The sequence below is a fragment of the Mustelus asterias genome, chromosome 21, assembly GCF_964213995.1.
Source record: "Mustelus asterias chromosome 21, sMusAst1.hap1.1, whole genome shotgun sequence".
NCBI classification, from domain to species: Eukaryota; Metazoa; Chordata; class Chondrichthyes; order Carcharhiniformes; family Triakidae; genus Mustelus; species Mustelus asterias.
The window spans coordinates 81792424-81806844 of record NC_135821.1 but is presented as its reverse complement, the minus strand read 5'-3'; the positions used below and the strand labels follow the sequence as shown (position 1 = coordinate 81806844).

At 47.1% G+C, this 14421-nt stretch overlaps 1 protein-coding gene across 6 annotated transcripts in view; it reads left to right on the top strand.

The window, feature by feature from the left end:
• tmem39b (transmembrane protein 39B) overlaps positions 1-14062 on the top strand; it is a 173684-nt gene extending 159622 nt beyond the window's left edge. For 4 of the 6 annotated variants that reach the window (XM_078238369.1, XM_078238366.1, XM_078238368.1 and 1 more), the window contains one exon: positions 13701-14062. In XM_078238369.1, coding sequence (XP_078094495.1) covers positions 13701-13937 — 237 coding nt within the window. In that variant the 3' untranslated portion in view covers positions 13938-14062. Of the gene's footprint in view, positions 1-8245; positions 8410-13700 lie in introns of all 6 variants that reach the window. The other 2 variants (XR_013500466.1, XR_013500465.1) reach the window with 1 other exon arrangement.
• The last annotated feature ends 359 nt before the right edge of the window (positions 14063-14421 follow it).

Here is a 14421-nt window from a genome sequence, read left to right as displayed (position 1 = left end):
AAAAATCACAAAGAGTAAGGGTCCCAGAACAGATCCCTGGGGCACTCCACTGGTGACCGACCTCCATGCAGAATATGACCCATCTATAATCACTCTTTGCCTTCTGTGGGCAAGCCAGTTCTGGATCCACAAAGCAATGTCCCCTTGGATCCCATGCCCCCTCACTTTCTCAATAAGCCTTGCATGGGGCACCTTATCAAATGCCTTGCTGAAGTCCATATATTTATCTACTGCTCTTCCTTCATCAATGTGTTTAGTCACATCCTCAAAACATTCAATCAAGCTCGTACGGCATGATCTGCCTTTGACAAAGCTATGCTGACTATTCTTAATCATATTATACCTCTCTAAATGTTCATAAATCCTGCCTCTCAGGATCTTCTCCATCAACTTACCAACCACTGAGGTTAGACTCACTGGTCTATAATTTCCAGGGCTATCTCTACTCCATTTCATGAATAAAGGAACAACATTTGCAATCCTCCGGAACCTCTCCCGTCTCCATTGATGATGCAAAGATCATCGCCAGAGGCTCAGCAATCTCCTCCCTCGCTCCCCACAGTAGCTTGGGGTACATCTCATCCAGTCCCGATGACTTGTCTATCTTGATGCTATTCAAAATTTCCAACATATCCTCTTTCTTAATGTCCACATACTCAATCTTTTCAGTCCACCTCAATCCTGTAGTACAACCACCCAGGTCTTTTTCCACCGTGAATACCGAGGTAAAATATTCATTAAGCACCTCTGCTATTTCTTCCGGTTCTGTTCAGACTTTCTCACCTTCACATTTTATAGGTCCTATTCCTTCACATCTCATCCTTTTACTCTTCACATATTTATAGAACGCCTTAGGGTTCTCCTTAATCTTACCTGCCAAGGCCTTCTCGTGACGCCTTCTGGCTCTCCTAATTTCTTTCTTAAGTCCCTTCCGACAAGTCGTATACTCATCTAGATCCCTATCATCGCCTAGCTCTCTGAACCTTTTGTACGTTTTCCTTTTCTTTTTGACTAGGTTCAGCACAGCTTTCGTGCACCACGGTTCCCGTAACCTACCAAAACCTCCCTGTCTCATCGGAACGTTGTCATGCAGAACTCCAGACAAACATTCCTTGAAAACCTGCCACCTTACTTCAGTACTTTTCCTCAAGAATACCTCCTTCCAATTTACGCCTCTAATCTCCTGCCTGATGGCTTCATATTTCCCCTTACTCCAGATAAACACTTTCCTAGCTTGCCTGATCCTATCTCTTTCCAATGCTAGCGTAAAGAAGATAGAGTTATGATCACTATCCCCAAGATGCTCCCCCACTGAGAGATCCGACACCTGTCCAGGCTCACTAGCCAGTACCAGATCGAGTACAGGCCTCTCCTCTTGTAGGCTTATCCACATGCTGTCTCAGGAAACCCTCCTGAACACACCTAACAAACTCCTCCCCATCCAAACCCCTTACCCTAAGGATATTCCAATCGATGTTTGGGAAATTAAAGTCTCCCATCACGACAACCCTGTTATTACTACATCTCTCCAGGATTTGTTTCCCTATCTGCTCCTCAACATCCCTGTTACTATTGGGCGGCCTGTGGAAAACACCCAGCAAAGTTATCGACCCGTTCCCGCTCCCAACTTACACCCACAGAGACTCCGTAGACAATCCCTCCACGGCCTCCACCTTCTCTATAGCTGTGACACTATCCCTCATCAGCAGTGCCACTCCCCGTGCCCCCCCCCCCCTTTTTTTTGCCTCCCTCTCTGTCCTTTCTGAAACATCTGAAACCCGGCACCTGAAGTGTCCAGTCCTGTCCCTGTCCCCAAGTCTCCGTAATGGCCACCACATCACACTTCCAAGCGTCGATCCACACTCTAAGCTCATCCATTTATTCACTACACTCCTGGCGTTAAAATAGACACATCTCAAACCTTTGGTCTGAGCTCACCCCTTCTCCATGACCCGTCTTGACTAGATTCATTCCAGCCTTTGTACACCACGATTCCTGTAACCTACCATAACTTCCCTGTCTCATTGGAACGTTGCTATGCAGAACTCCAGACAAATATTCCCTGAAAATTTGCCACATTTCTTCCGTACATTTCCCTAAGAAAACCTCTTTCCAATTTAAGCTTCCAATTTCCTGCCTGATAGCCTCATAATTCCCCTTACTCCAATTAAACACTTTTCTAACTTGACTGATCCTATCTCTCTCCAATGCTATTGTAAAGGAGATAGAATTATGATCACTATCTCCAAAATGCTCTCCCACTGAGAGATCTGACACCTGCCCAGGTTCATTTCCCAATACCAAATCAAGTACAGCCTCTCCTCTTGTAGGCTTATCTACATACTGTGTCAAGAAACCCTCCTGAACACACCTAACAAACTCCTCCCCATCTACACCCCTTACTCTTGGGAGATTCCAATCAATATTTGGGAAATTAAAATCTCCCATCACGACAACTCTTATTATTACATCTTTCCAGGATCTGTTTCCCTCTCTGCTCCTCAACATCCCTGTTACTACTGGGCGGCCTATAGAAAACACCCAGTAAAGTTATTGACCCCTTCCTGTTCCTAACCTCCACCCACAGAGACTCCGTAGACAATCCCTCCATGGTGTCCATCTTTTCTGCAGCCTTGACACTATCTCTGATCAACAGTGCCACTCCCCCACCTCTTTTGCCTCCCTTCCTGTCCCTTCTGAAACCCGGCACTTGAAGTAACCAGTCCTGTCCCTGAGTCATCCAAGTCTCTGTAATGGCCACCACATCATATTTCCAAGTAGTGATCCACCTCTAAGCTCATCCAGTTTGTTCACAACACTCCTTGCATTAAAATAGACACATCTCAAACCTTCAGTCAGAGCGCTCCCCTTCTCTATCACCTGCCTATCCTCCCTCTCACACTGTCGACAAGCTTTCTCTCTCCCAGTCACTTCAATTTGATTCCCACCCCCCAACCATTCTAGTTTAAACTCTCCCCAGTAGCCTTAGCAAACCTCCCCGCCAGGATATTGGTCCCCCTGGGATTTAAGTGCAACCCGTCCTTATTGTACAGGTCACACCTGCCCCAAAAGAGGTCCCAGTGATCCAGAAACCTGAATCCCTGTCCCCTGTTCCAATCCCTCAGCCAAGCATTTATCCTCCACCTCATTCCATTCCTACTCTCACTGTCGCGTGGCACAGGCAGCAATCCCGAGATTACTACCTTTGCGGTCCTTCTTCTCAACTCCCTTTATTCTCCTTTCAGGACCTCTTCCCTTTTCCTACCTATGTCATTGGTACCAATATGTACCACGGCCTCTGGCTCTCCTCCCTACCACTTCAGGATATCTTGGACGCGATCAGAAACATCCCGGATCCTGGCACCAGGGAGGCAAACTACCTTCCGAGTTTCTTGTCTGCGTCCACAGAATCGCCTGTCCGACCCCCTCAGTATAGAGTCCCCTATTACTACTGCCTTCCCCCTCCTTTCCCTCCCCTTCTGAGCTACAGGGTCGGACTCTGTGCCGGAGGCACGGCCACTGTTGCTTCCCCCAGGTAGGCTGTCCCCCCCCCCCCCCCCAACAGCACTCAAACAGGAGTACTTATTGTTAAGGGGCACAGCCACTGGGGTACTCTCTAGTACCTGACCTTTCCCCTTCCCCTTCCTAACCGTGACCCACTTGTCTGCCTCCCGTGGCCCCAGTGTGACCCACCTGCCTGTAACTCCTCTCTATCACCTCCTCATTCTCCCTGACCAGACGAAGGTCATCGAGCTGCTGTTCCAGTTCCCTAACACGGTCCCTTAGGAGCTGCAGCTCGACGCACCTGGCGCAGATATGGACGTCCAGGAGGCTAGGAGACTCCAGGACCTCCCACATCCGACACCGAGAACAACAAACTGACCTCACACTCATAATTCCCCCTTTCTTCAAATAACACAGGAAAAACTAAGAACTAAACCTACCCTGCCTCGCCCGTTTCCGCCTAAGCCCATTGAGCCAAAGCCCTTCAGCCTTCACTCTGCTCCCTCTCACTCCACCGCCCACTCACAATGCTGCCCGCTGGATAGAGCGGCCTGCTTTTCAAAGGGAAAAAAAATTTCCCAGGTGTCACTGGGACCTACTTCCGGTTTTACCCTCCCAGCTGCCTTAGAGAAAAAAAAACACTCCGAAAATAGAGTAATTTCAAAACACCTCTTACCCACTCGCTCTCCTCTCCCGAAAACACCACTCTGGCTGCCCCAAAGAACAGTACAGCACAGGAAAACAGGCCCCTCGGCCCGCCAAGCCTGTGCCGCTCATTGGTCCAACTAGACCATTCGTTTGTATCCCTCCATTCCCACTGCTTATGTGACTATCCAGGTAAGTCTTAAACGATGCCAGCGTGGCTGCCCCCACCACCCTACTTGGCAGCGCATTCCAGGCCCCCACCAGTCTCTGTGTAAAAAGCGTCCCTCTGATATCTGAGTTATACCTTGCCCCTCTCACCTTGAGCCCGTGACCCCTCGTGATCATCACCTCCGACCTGGGAAAAAGCTTCCCACTGTTCACCCTATCTATCCCCTTCATAATCTTGTACACCTCTATTAAGTCTCCCCTCATTCTCCGTCTTTCCAGGGAGAACAAGCCCAGTTTACCCAATCTCTCCTCATAGCTAAGACCCTCCATACCAGGCAACATCCTGGTAAACCTTCTCTGCACTCTCTCTAAAGCCTCCACGTCCTTCTGGTAGTGCGGTGACCAGAACTGGATGCAGTACTCCAAATGTGGCCTAACCAGCGTTCTATACAGCTGCAACATCAGACTCCAGCTTTTATACTCTATACCCTGTCCTATAAAGGCAAGCATACCATATGCCTTCTTCACCACCTTCTCCACCTGTGCTGCCACCTTCAAGGATTTGTGGACTTGCACACCTAGGTCCATCTGTTTTTCTATACTCTTGATGGCTCTGCCATTTATTGTATAACTCCCCCCTACATTAGTTCTTCCAAAATGCATCACTTCACATGGAACAATGAGGTTGAACCCTCTAAGGTAAGTACCTTCGACCTCATTGTTCCAGTGGAGCAGCTAGAGTGGTGTTTTCGGGAGAGGAGAGCTAGTAGGTAAGAGATGTTTTTAAATTACTCTATTTTCGGAGTGTTTTTTTTCTCTAAGGCAGCTGGGAGGGTAAAACCGGAAGTAGGCCCCAGTGACACCTGGAAAGTTTTTTTTTCCCTTAAAGTCAGGAGTATGATGGAATACTCTTCCACATGTCTGGATGAGTGCAGCTTCAACACACTCAAGAAGCACATCATCCAGGACAAAACAGCCCGCTTGATGGTACCCCTTCCACAACCATTCACTCCCTCCATCGGTGACGAACATTGGCAGCCATGTGTACCATCTACAAGATGCACTGCTGGAACTCACCAAGGTTCCTTAGGCAGCAGCTTCCAAACCCAAGACCATTTCATCTAGAAGGACAAGTTGCAGCAGATGCCTGGGAACACCGCCACCTGGAGGTTCCCTTCCAAGTCACTCACCATCCTGACTTCGAGTCATAGTCATAGAGGTTTACAGCATGGAAACAGGCCCTTCAGCCCAACTTGTCCATGCCGCCCTTTTTTTTAAACCACTAAGCTAGTCCCATTGCCCGTGTTTGGCCGATATCCCTCTATACCCATCTTACCCATGTAACTGTCTAAATGCTTTTTAAAAGATAAAATTGTACCCGCCTCTACTACTAACGCTGTAGCAGCCTGTTCCAGACACTCACCACCTTCTGAGTGAAAGAATTGCCCCTCTGGACCCTCTTGTATCTCTCCCCTCTCACTTTAAGCCTGTGCCCTCTAGTTTTAGACTCCCCTACCTTTGGGAAAAGGTAGTGACTATCTAGCTGATCTCTGCCCTCATTATTATATAGAACTCTATAAGATCACCCCTAAGCCTCCTATGCTCCAGGGAAAAGTCCCAGTCTATCCAGCCTCTCCTTATATCTCAAACCATCAAGTCCCAGTAGCATCATAATAAATCTTTTCTGCATTCTTTCTAGTTCAATGATCTCCTTTCTATAATAGAGTGACCAGGACTGTACCCAGTATTCCAGGTGTGGCCTTAATAATGTCTTGTACAACTTCAACAAGACGTCCCAACTCCTGTATTCAACATTCTGACCAATGAAACCAAGCATGCCGAATGCCTTTTACACTACCCTATCCATCTGTGACTCCACTTTCAAGGAGTATGAACCTGTACTCCTCGATCTTTTTGTTCTATAATTCTCCCCAACCCCCTACCATTAACTCAGTAAAGTCCTGCCCTGGTCCAATCTACCAAAATGCATCACCTTGCATTTATCCAAATTAAACTCCATCTGTCATTCGTCACTGGCCCAATTGATCAAGATCCTGTTGCAATCCTAGATAACCTTCTTCACTGTCCACTATGCCATCAATCTTGGTGTCATCTGCAAGCTTACTAATCATGCCTCCTAAATTCTCATCCAAATCATTAACATAAATGACAAGTAACAGTGGACCTAGCACTGACCCCTGAGGCACACCACTGGTCACAGGCCTCCAGTTTGAAAAACAACCCTCTACAACCACCTCTTCTGTCATTGAGTCAATCTTGTATCCATTTGGCTCCCTCGCCCTGGATCCCGTGAGATTTAACCTTATGCTAAAGTCCATGTAAACAACATCAACTGTACTGCCTTCATCTACCTCCTTTGTTACCCTTTCAAAAAACGCAATCAAATTTGTGAGACATGATTTTCCACTCACAAAGCCATGCTGACTGTCCCTAATAAGTCCTTGCCTCTCAATGCCTGTAGATCCTGTCTCTCAGAATACCTTCTAACAACTTGCCCACTATAGATGTTAGGCTCACCGGCCTGTAGTTCCAAGACTTTTCCCTTCAGCCCTTTTTAAACAAAGGCACATCATTTGCCACCCTCCAATCTTCATGTGCCTCACCTCTGGCTGTCGATGATACTTGGAAGTATATTGCCATTGCTTCTCTGTTACTAGGTCAAAATCCTATAACTCCCTCCCTAACAGCACTGTGGGTGTACCTCAGGTAATTCAGTGGTTCACGAAGGCAGCTCACCACCACCTTCTCAAGGGCAACTAGGGATGGGCAATAAATGCTGGTCGAACCAGTAATGTCCATATCCCATAAATGAGTTTTTAAAAAATCTTTGCCATTTCCTCCACCCCAGCATGATGTCACCATCAAACACATCTTCCTCAGCCCCTCCCAATACTGCCTCCCTTTCCTGTGGCATCTTACCTTGCAATCACAGCAGATGCAACACCTTCCCAGCCACCCTTCTGACCATCCAAGGTTCATAAGAACATAAGAACATAAGAAATAGGAGCAGGAGTAGGCCATCTAGCCCCTCGAGCCTGCCCCGCCATTCAATAAGATCATGGCTGATCTGACGTGGATCAGTACCACTTACCCGCCTGATCCCCATAACCCTTAATTCCCTTACCGATCAGGAATCCATCCATCCGCGCTTTAAACATATTCAGCGAGGTAGCCTCCACCACCTCAGTGGGCAGAGAATTCCAGAGATTCACCACCCTCTGGGAGAAGAAGTTCCTCCTCAACTCTGTCTTAAACCGACCCCCCTTTATTTTGAGGCTGTGTCCTCTAGTTTTAACTTCCTTACTAAGTGGAAAGAATCTCTCCGCCTCCACCCTATCCAGCCCCCGCATTATCTTATAAGTCTCCATAAGATCCCCCCTCATCCTTCTAAACTCCAATGAGTACAAACCCAATCTCCTCAGCCTCTCCTCATAATCCAAACCCCTCATCTCCGGTATCAACCTGGTAAACCTTCTCTGCACTCCCTCCAATGCCAATATATCCTTCCTCATATAAGGGGACCAATACTGCACACAGTATTGCAGCTGCGGCCTCACCAATGCCCTGTACAGGTGCATCAAGACATCCCTGCTTTTATATTCTATCCCCCTCGCAATATAGGCCAACATCCCATTTGCCTTCTTGATCACCTGTTGTACCTGCAGACTGGGTTCTGCAGGTACAACAGGTTCCAAATATTCCTTCCAAATAAAACTGCATAATACTTCTTTCAATTTTGCAAATTGTACTTGCTGATCATGCTATGGTCTCTTCTACACTGGGAAGATTAAATGCAGACTTGGAGAACACCTCCATTCAGTCTGCAAGCATAACGCCAAGCTTCCTATCACTTGTCATTTCAATTCTCTAACTGAACTCTGACCTTCCTGTCCTTGGCATGTTACAGTCTTCAATGAAGCTTGAAGAACAGACTCTCATTCTTCACCTCAGCACTCTATAGCCTTCTGGACTCAACATTGCAGGACAAAGCACCCAGCTTGATTGGCAGCCCAACCTTCAAAATCCACTCCATCCACCACTGACAAACATTAGTCACAGTGTGCGCCATTTGTAAGTAACACAAGTGTATGGGAACACAATCCTCTTAGACACTCACATTTTGACTTGGGAATTTATCACCATTCCTTCACTTTTGCTATAATAAAATCCTGGAACTTGCTCCCTAACAAAACAGTGGGTGTACCTACACCACATGGACTGCAGTGGTTCAAGAAAGCTGCTCACCACCACCTTCTTGAGGGCAATGAGGGTTGGGCAATCAAAATATTTGGCAATGATGCCCACGTTCTGTGAAAGAATAAAAGAAAACAACTATCTTTTGTCATCTAATCACTCCTGCCCTCCACCCTTTCAGAGACAACAAAGAACAATACAGCACAGGAACAGGCCCTTCGGCCCTCCAGGCCCGCACCGCTCCCTGGTCCAAACTACATAGAAACAGAGAAGACTACAGCACAAAACAGGCCCTTCGGCCCCACAAGTTGTGCCAAACATATCCCTACCTTTTAGGCCAACCTATAACCCTCCATCCTATTAAGTCCCATGTACTCATCCAGGAGTCTCTCAAAAGACCCTATTGAATTTGCCTCCACCACCACTGACGGCAGCCAATTCCACTCACCCACCACCCTCTGTGTGAAAAACTTCCTCCGAACATTTCCCCTGTACCTACCCCCCAGCACCTTAAACCTGTGTCCTCTCGTAGCAGCCATTTCCATCCTGGGAAAAAGCCTCTGAGAGTCCACCCGATCTATGCCTCTCAACATCTTATATACCTCTATTAGGTCTCCTCTCATCCTACGTCTCTCCAAGGAGAAAAGACCAAGCTCCCTCAGCCTATCCTCATAAGGCATGCCACTCAATCCAGGCAACATCCTTGTAAATCTCCTCTGCACCCTTTCAATCTTTTCCACATCCTTCCTGTAATGAGGCGACCAGAACTGAGCACAGTACTCCAAGTGGGGTCTGACGAGAGTCTTATATAGCTGCATCATTATCCCCGGACTCCTAAACTCAATCCCTCGATTGATAAAGGCCAGCACACCATACGTCTTCTTAACCACCTCCTCCACCTGCGGGGCCGATTTTAGAGAGCTATGGACCCGGACCCCAAGGTCCTTCTGATCCTCTACACTACTAAGAGTCTTTCCCTTTATATTGTACTCCTTCATCCCATTTGACCTGCCAAAATGGACCACGACGCATTTATCTGGGTTAAAGTCCATCTGCCACTTCTCCGCCCAGTCTTGCATCCTATCTATGTCCCTCTGTGACTTCTGGCATCCCTCCAGACTATCCACAACCCCACCAACCTTCGTGTCGTTGGCAAACTTACCAACCCATCCCTCCACTTCCTCATCCAGGTCATTTATGAAAATGACAAACAGCAAGGGTCCCAGAACAGAACCCTGGGGCACACCACTGGTGACCGACCTCCAATTAGAAAAAGACCCATCTATACCCACTCTCTGCCTCCTTTGGGCAAGCCAGTTCTGGATTCACAGGGCAGCAGCCCCTTGGATCCCATGCCCTCTCACTTTTTCTAGAAGCCTTGCATGGGGGACCTTATCGTACGCCTTGCTAAAATCCATATAAACCACATCTACCGCTTTCCCTTCGTCAATGTGCTTAGTCACATTTTCGAAGAACTCCACCAGGCTCGTAAGGCACGATCTGCCTTTGACAAAGCCATGCTGGGTATTCTTGAGCATATTAAACCTCTCTAAATGCTCATAAATCTTGTCCCCCAGGATCTTCTCCATCAGCTTATCAACCACTGAGGTTAGACTCACCGGTCAGTAATTTCCTGGGCTATCCCTATTCCCCTTCTTGAAAATAGGAACCACATCCGCAATTCTCCAATCCTCCGGCACCTCTCCCGTTTCCATCGACGACGCAAAGATCATCGCCAGAGGCTCTGCAATCTCTTCCCTCGCCTCCCACTAGACCATTCTTTTGTATCCCTCCAGTCCCACTCCGTTCATGTGGCTATCTAGATAAGTCTTAAACGTTCCCAGTGTGTCCGCCTCCACCACCTTGCCCGGCAGCGCATTCCAGGCCCCCACCACCCTCTGTGTAAAATACGTCCTTCTGATATCCGTGTTAAACCTCCCCCCTCCTCACCTCTCATAATTTGATACACCTCTATTAGGTCACCCCTAATCCTCTGTCTTTCCAGTGAGAAAAACCCCAGTTTACCCAATCTCTCCTCATAACTAAGCCCCTCCATACCAGGCAACATCCTGGTAAACCTCCTCTGCACTCTCTCTAAAGCCTCCACGTCCTTCTGGTAGTGTGGCGACCAGAACTGGGCGCAGTATTCCAAATGCGGCCGAACCAATGTTCTATACAACTGCAACATCAGACCCCAACTTTTATACTCTATGCCCCGTCCTATAAAGGCAAGCATGCCATATGCCTTATTCACTACCTTCTCCACCTGTGACGTCACCTTCAAGGATCTGTGGACTTGCACACCCAGATCCCTCTGCGTATCTATATCCTTTATGGTTCTGCCATTTATGGTATAGCTCCCCCCGACATTAGTTCTACCAAAATGCATCACTTCGCATTTATCTGGATTGAACTCCATCTGCCATTTCTTTGCCCAAATTTCCAGCCTATCTATATCCTTCTGTAGCCTCTGACAATGTTCCTCACTATCTGCAAGTCCAGCCATTTTCGTGTCGTCCGCAAACTTACTGATCACCCCAGGTACACCTTCTTCCAGATCGTTTATATAAATCACAAACAGCAGAGGTCCCAATACAGAGCCCTGCGGAACACCACTCGTCACAGGCATCCAGCCGGAAAAAGACCCTTCCACTACCACCCTCTGTCTTCTGTGACCAAGCCAGTTCTCCACCCATCTAGCCACCTCCCCCTTTATCCCATGAGATCCAACCTTTTGCACCAACCTACCATGAGGGACTTTGTCAAACGCCTTACTAAAGTCCATATAGACGGCATCCACGGCCCTTCCCTCGTCAACCATTCTAGTTACTTCTTCAAAAAACTCCACCAGGTTAGTGAGGCATGACCTCCCTCTCACAAAACCATGCTAACTATTGTTAATGAGTTTATTCCTTTCTAAATGCGCATACATCCTATCTCTAAGAATCCTCTCCAACAACTTCCCTCCCACGGACGTCAAGCTCACCGGCCTATAACTTCCCAGGTTACCCTTCCTACCCTTCTTAAATAACGGGACCACATTAGCTATCCGCCAATCCTCTGGGACCTCACCTGTGTCCAGTGACGAGACAAAGATTTGCGTCAGAGGCCCAGCGATTTCATCTCTCGTCTCCCTGAACAGCCTTGGGTAGATTCCATCAGGCCCTGGGGATTTGTCAGTCTTTATATTCCCTAAAAAAACCTAACACTTCCTCCCTTGTAATGGAGATTTTCTCTAATGGGTCAACACTCCCCTCCGAGACACTCCCAGTCAACACATCCCTCTCCTTTGTGAATACCGACGCAAAGTATTCATTTAGGATCTCCCCTACTTCTTTGGGCTCCAAGCATAATTCCCCACTTTTGTCCATGAGAGGTCCGATTTTTTCCCTGATAACCCTTTTGTTCCTAACGTATGAATAAAATGCCTTGGGATTCTCCTTAATCCTGTCTGCCAAGGACATTTCGTGACCCCTTTTTGCCCTTCTAATTCCTCATTTGTGTTCTTTCCTACTTTCTTTGTATTCCTCCAGAGCTCCCTCCGTTTTTAGCTGCCTGGACCTAACGTACTCCTCTCTTTTCTTTTTGACCAATCCCTCAATTTCCCTGGTTATCCACGGTTCTCGAATCCTACCCTTCCTATCCTTTTTTACAGGCACATGCCTATCCTGCAGCCCTAACAACTGTTCCTTAAAAGACTCCCACGTGCCAGATGTGGATTTACCCTCAAACAGCCTCTCCCAATCAACAGCTGCCAATTTCTGCCTAATCCCACTAAAGTTAGCCTTTCCCCAATCCAACACCTTACCCTTGGGACACCACTCATCCTTTTCCATCACTATCCTAAAGCTAACAGAATTGTGGTCACTATTTGCCACATGTTCCCCTACCGAAACTTTGAAGACCTGACCGGGCTCATTCCCCAGTACTAGGTCCAGTATAGCCCCCTCTCTAGTCGGGCTATCTACATATTGTTCCAAAGAACCTTCCTGTACGTATTTTACAAATGCCTCCCCATTCAGACTCCCAGCCCTACGCGATTTCCAGTCTATACCAGGGAAATTGAAGTCTCCCACTACAACAACCCTATTTTTCCTGCACCTATCCATTATCTCCTGACATATCCGTTCTTCCACTTCCCTTGGGCTGTTGGGGGGCCTGTAGTATACCCCCAACATAGTGACTGCGCCCTTCCTGTTTCTGAGCTCCACCCACAGTGACTCGTTACACGACCCCTCTGAATCGTCCTCCCTCTGCACCGCTGTAATATGCTCTCTAACTAATACTGCTACTCCCCCACCTATTTTGGCCCCTCCTCTGTCTCACCTAAAACACTTGTACCCCGGAATATTCAGTTGCCAGTCCTGTCCCTCTTTCAACCAGGTCTCTGTCACCGCAACCACATCCAAATTCCTCGTAAGCATTAAGGCCCTACGTTCGTCTGTCTTACCTGCTACGCTCCTTGCATTGAAGTAGATGCACTCCAGACCTCCAGGCCCAGTGAGGTCATCCTCCCCCAGAGTGCTCTTCTTCTTTGCCAGCCTTGTCCTGGCCCCAAGCTCGTCCCCAGCCTCTACACTTGTAGACCTAATTTTTTGATCCCCACCCCCCTGCCATATTAGTTTAAACCCACCCGAACTGCACTAGCAAAACTCCCAGCCAGGATATTCGCGCCCTTCCAATTTAGTTGTGACCCATCCTTCTTGTACAGCTGTCCTCCTCTCTTGAAAACTTCCCAGTGATCCAGGAATATGAAGCCCTCCCTCCTGGACCAGTCCTTTCGCCAAGCGTTCAATTGTACTATCTCCCTATTCCTAGCCTCACTGGCCCTAGGCATTGGGAGCAGCCCAGAGATTGCCACCCTGAAGGCCCTACCTTTTAGCCTATTTCCCAACTCCCTGAATTCCTCTCGTTTTTCTTTCCTCCCTTCCACCACCATCCCACCCACACCACCTTCCCTTGCTCAAAGCCTATTATCTTTATGGTTCTCATCAGTTTTAACAAAGTGTTATTGATTTGAAATGGTAACTCTCTTTATTTTCACAAATGCTGCTTGGCCTGCTGGGTATTCCCCATAGCCAGCAGTGATTCTAATCTGAACTTCTAATTGATTAATTAATGTGTTAGATTTAGATAAATTCTCTTATATTTGTTTCATCTCTTTGCAGTTTTTCTTCAGTAAACCATTGAGGATTTTGAACATTCTTATCATTATAGAAGGAGTCATCATCCTCTATCAATTGTACTCATTAATTTGCTCAGAAAAATGGCATCAAACAATATCTTTGGCATTAATTCTCTTCAGTAATTATTATGCCTTCTTTAAACTACTCCGAGACAGAATTGTTTTGGGGAAAGCATATTCATACTGTATAAGTGGAAATTCAGAGAGTAAAATGAATTAAACTATTCTTTTTGCCTCCCCCAGTGTCTGTTAAAATGATCAGAGCTTTGTATTTTTGTTACAATTGCTTTTTTTCATGTAACTTTCATTAAAATATTTTTATATCTCTGGAACAGAGCCATTTTTGTTCATTGTCACTGCTGTTTTATTTTTATGTGCTCACTTCCCAAAAAAGACATGCCCAGTTCATATACTTGTTCTGGGGACCTGGGTTCGAATCCCACCATGTCAGATGGTGGAATTTGAATTCAATAAAAAATATCTGGAATTAACAATCTACTAATGACCATGAAACCATTGTTCATTGTCATAAAAACCCATCTGGTTCACGAATAACCTTTAGGAAAGGAAATCTGCCATACTTATCTGGTCTGGCCTACATGTGACTCCAGACCCACAGCAATGTGCTTGATTCTCAACTGCCATAGGGGCAACTAAGGATGGGAAACAAATGTTAGCCAGCCAGCGACGTCCATGTCCCATGA